We start from the raw sequence: 3,961 nt of genomic DNA on the forward strand, positions 1-3,961 counted from the left end.
GGGGGTGAGCTGGAGTTCATAAACAAGTTTATAGGGTCATTTTTTCAATCTCTATTCTCTCCATGGTTATCCCAGTATTTTCTGGTTTCCTTGGACTCACAGTTTGATCCTCTGGTCAGAAAGCTGGGGTTTCATGTACTCTACTCTCCTGCACACTTTCTGTGACTATACCTATGTCCTGGGCCAATTAGATTAGAGAACAGAGAAAAAGAGCATTTGGGGTTTAGCCTACTCTTGGGATCATAGCTCCTCTGATTTCAGAGGAATAATCCCTTTCCTCAGAGTATTATGCACTTCTGGGTGTCAGCTGCCAGCACTGTAGCTACTAGGAGGCTCCTTTTCTGCTTCTTAGGACTGAGCTAGAAGCCTTCTCTCAAATCTCTCCCTGTGTACAGCAATCTGTTTCTGGCTGCATTGGGTCCAAGTCTAGGGATAACACGAGAGGAAAAAAAAAAAAAGAAAAAAGGTAAATTCACTACTGGTTTGGTGGTACTTCTAATTCTGATCTTCCCCAATTTGCCTAATACTTTTTACTTTACAGCGTCTTAAACAGCAGTTCAGTACATGTTGTTCATGTTTTTTATCCCTTCATTCAGAGGGAGAGATAGGCTGGAGTGTACTTATTTCCTTGCATGAGGAAACGAAATGCCTCTCCTGTTGAAATTTGATGCCTTAGTTTTTATACACAAAACTTGGATTTGATATTTTTTTGGTTTGCATGATTTATATTACTGTACCATTCAAATGTATCATGAAATTATCATTTAAACTTATTACTAAATCACCCGTATGCATATAATCATAAAGTACATAAGTCATAGACTAACATTTTCTCTAATTATATTTATTTGTTTATAGAATCTGGCATTCTGGAGCTTAAACTTAAAGCACTAATTCTTGACATTATTCATAATATTGATGTGGTGAAACAGTTAAACCAAGCTCAAGTTCATACAACCGAAGACTGGGCTTGGAAAAAACAAGTTAGATTCTATATGAAAAGTGATCATACATGTTATGTTCAAATGGTGGATTCTGAACTTCAGTATACTTACGAGTATCAGGTATGACTTGTGGCAGAAATGTTTTATTTTCCAGTTAGACTTATTTACTTTAAATGAAATTTGCTATTGGATGAAAGAATTATTTATATTTTAGTTGTAGCTTTCAAGAATTCTTTTTGTATTACTTTGTCTTTCTGTTTTAACATAATTAAAGAGATGTTATATTGGAAAAATAAAAAATCATTTTACTTACAGAGGAGTTAATATAATGGCAATGTTGTACTGAATTCTCTAAATGTACCTTTTCATAGAGTCATATTTATATTGAATTTGAAATATATTTTTAATTTAAGAAGATCTGAATATAGGCAATCTCAATGGAAGCAATTAGGTTTGTGCCTTCTTATTCAAGACCAAAATTAGTGCAATTTTAAATATGCTAAAATATCTTTGCTAAATGTTTTCATGTTTTGTAAGGTAAAATAATTTTTAAATAAAATGTCACCTATTTTTAAAAAATCCAGCTGTATCCTCTGTTTTTTTCCATCATAATGAATCAATCATCAGAATATTTTGGCAATTATGTTAATAAGCATATGTCTGAAGAATTGCCAGCTGACTCTTTCAAAAAGGAAATGTGTTTTGAGACACAAATATGTCTACCTAAATTAAGGAAGAACTCTGTAAACTAGATGAAATTGGAATCTATTTTCTCTAAAATTTAGTGGAAATTTAGAGAATAATAAGTTAAATTTATTAATTTCATAGGGTATTTTTCAAATTAGTTATACTTTGAGGTTTCTAAAGTAATTCTGATTTGTGAAGATAATAAGATTTAAGAAAATAACATGAATTTTAAATACAAAATAAAATGTATTTTTTGTATTTGATTATTGTATATTTTTGGATTTGTTTTCTTTAGAAGTATATCTTTGTGCCATTATCAAGAACTCAAGAGACTATTTAGAAAAACCTAACAATACATTAATTGATAGAATAAAATACGTGCTTGAAAAATAACAATTTAATTCCAGTTTGTGCTTTGGAAAGATTCACTAACAATATTTTGGATATTTTTCTGTTAAAAACTTTAATTTAGTTGTTGTCTTTTTTAGCTTTTAACTAGAATCTCATGCTACACAAATATTTGTGAATGTTAAATAGAACATGAATATTTAAGCTTTATATTTCTCTTGTATAGGGTAATGCTCCCAAGCTGGTTTATACTCCATTGACAGACAAGTGCTACCTAACTCTCACTCAAGCCATGAAGATGGGACTTGGAGGAAATCCTTATGGACCAGCTGGAACTGGAAAAACTGAATCAGTCAAGGCTTTAGGTGGACTTCTTGGAAGACAAGTTTTAGTGTTTAATTGTGATGAGGTAGAATAAATAATTGTCAAATTATGTAATAATGTGCTAGTTACATGTTTGGATTACTTTTCATGTACTTACATATGAATTATTCATTTTAAAATTCGCCGTACTTTTAAATCACTTGAAAACAGAATTTGTTGTGTTTGAAATGCAAAATGGAGAGAGATTGCATGTAGTATAATCCCAATACTTTTCTAAAGAGAATTATTGCAAAGAAATAATTTTAACGTATTATTTATGTTAAGGGTTTAGAAAAATATTTTTAGTAAAGGAAATAGTAAATAAAAAAGGAAAAATCTTAAGTTCATTTTAAATTCCATTTAAAAAATATTTTGAGTAGGATTTGTATTTTTATTTAAAGAATAACTAAAACAAAATCTTGTGAGTAGGATTTGTATTTTGATTTAAAGAATAATTAAAACAAAATCTTGTATTGGTTTAGTTCTGTGTACTTTTCAGAATACTTTCACATGAATTACTTTTTTTATTCCTTGAAACCACCCTGGGTTTTGAAAAATTAGCTATTTAATCTCTACTTAAAAAAGAACAAAAGAGGCATAGATGGGTGGAATGATTACCTTATCAGTAAATGATGTAAAGTATTAAATTATTATTAGAGGTTTCATTTATGTTTTAATGAATATACTTTTTATTGTTCTCTTTAAGGGCATTGATGTGAAGTCAATGGGACGAATATTTGTTGGTTTGGTGAAGTGTGGGGCCTGGGGTTGTTTTGATGAATTCAATAGACTGGAAGAATCTGTACTATCAGCAGTTTCTATGCAGATCCAGACAATTCAAGATGCTTTGAAGAACCATAGAACTATATGTGAACTGCTTGGCAAGGAGGTATAGAACATGGTGGGGATTTAAATAATTGAAATATAACACTGCATTACTCATACTCAGGCAATGTTCTATCTTTATTTCTTCTGTGACCAGTGTGTTAAACCTTTTTACCTGTGAATTATCTTTGAGGTTTCTCACCCTCTTTTGATCTCATTCTACCATTTATCTGCAAACTGTATTGAATAATTCAGTTATAATAATATTTGCTAACATTTATTGAGCATTTACTCTATGCTGGTACTGTGCATAGTGCTTTAATGCATTGTCTTATTTAATACCACAATCTTTTGAAGTAGATTCAGGTACAGTAACGATGTACACATTGCAAGTTAAAAAATCTGTAAAATTATCTTCTTATACATAATAACATTTTCACAGTACAAGTTTTTCTGAGGCCAAGAAAGTAAGACCAGTTCTGAATTGTTAACACATTGTTTACATGATGCTTAAATTCTTGAGAAACTATTAAGTTTTTACCTCTCTGTCATCAAAATTTGTTTTCTCTTACATTCATTTTGTTTCCTTTCCTCTTCTTACAAGGAAAGAGTGGTTCTTTCTCACAACCAATGCTGATCTTTCCACCTTTGCTTTAGAATCTGCTTCCCAGGGACTTTCTCTTAGTTATCCCCTCTGCTATAGTTTCAGCATTCCTTTCTCTACCAGTTCCTCGTCGGCTTTTAAACATAATTACATCTTTTCCTTCTTAATAATATATAACGTATATAATAAT

General features: G+C 30.7%; 1 protein-coding gene across 1 annotated transcript in view; it reads left to right on the forward strand.

The window, feature by feature from the left end:
* DYNC2H1 (dynein cytoplasmic 2 heavy chain 1) overlaps positions 1-3,961 on the forward strand; it is a 274,915-nt gene that overhangs the window by 46,646 nt on the left and 224,308 nt on the right. Inside the window, exons 30-32 of the mRNA XM_023535396.1 lie at positions 859-1,064; positions 2,206-2,388; positions 3,049-3,231. Of these exons, the coding sequence (XP_023391164.1) occupies positions 859-1,064; positions 2,206-2,388; positions 3,049-3,231 (572 nt within the window). The remainder of the gene's footprint in view (positions 1-858; positions 1,065-2,205; positions 2,389-3,048; positions 3,232-3,961) is intronic.

This window comes from Pteropus vampyrus, unplaced genomic scaffold (genome assembly GCF_000151845.1).
Source record: "Pteropus vampyrus isolate Shadow unplaced genomic scaffold, Pvam_2.0 Scaffold139, whole genome shotgun sequence".
Taxonomy (NCBI): Eukaryota; Metazoa; Chordata; class Mammalia; order Chiroptera; family Pteropodidae; genus Pteropus; species Pteropus vampyrus.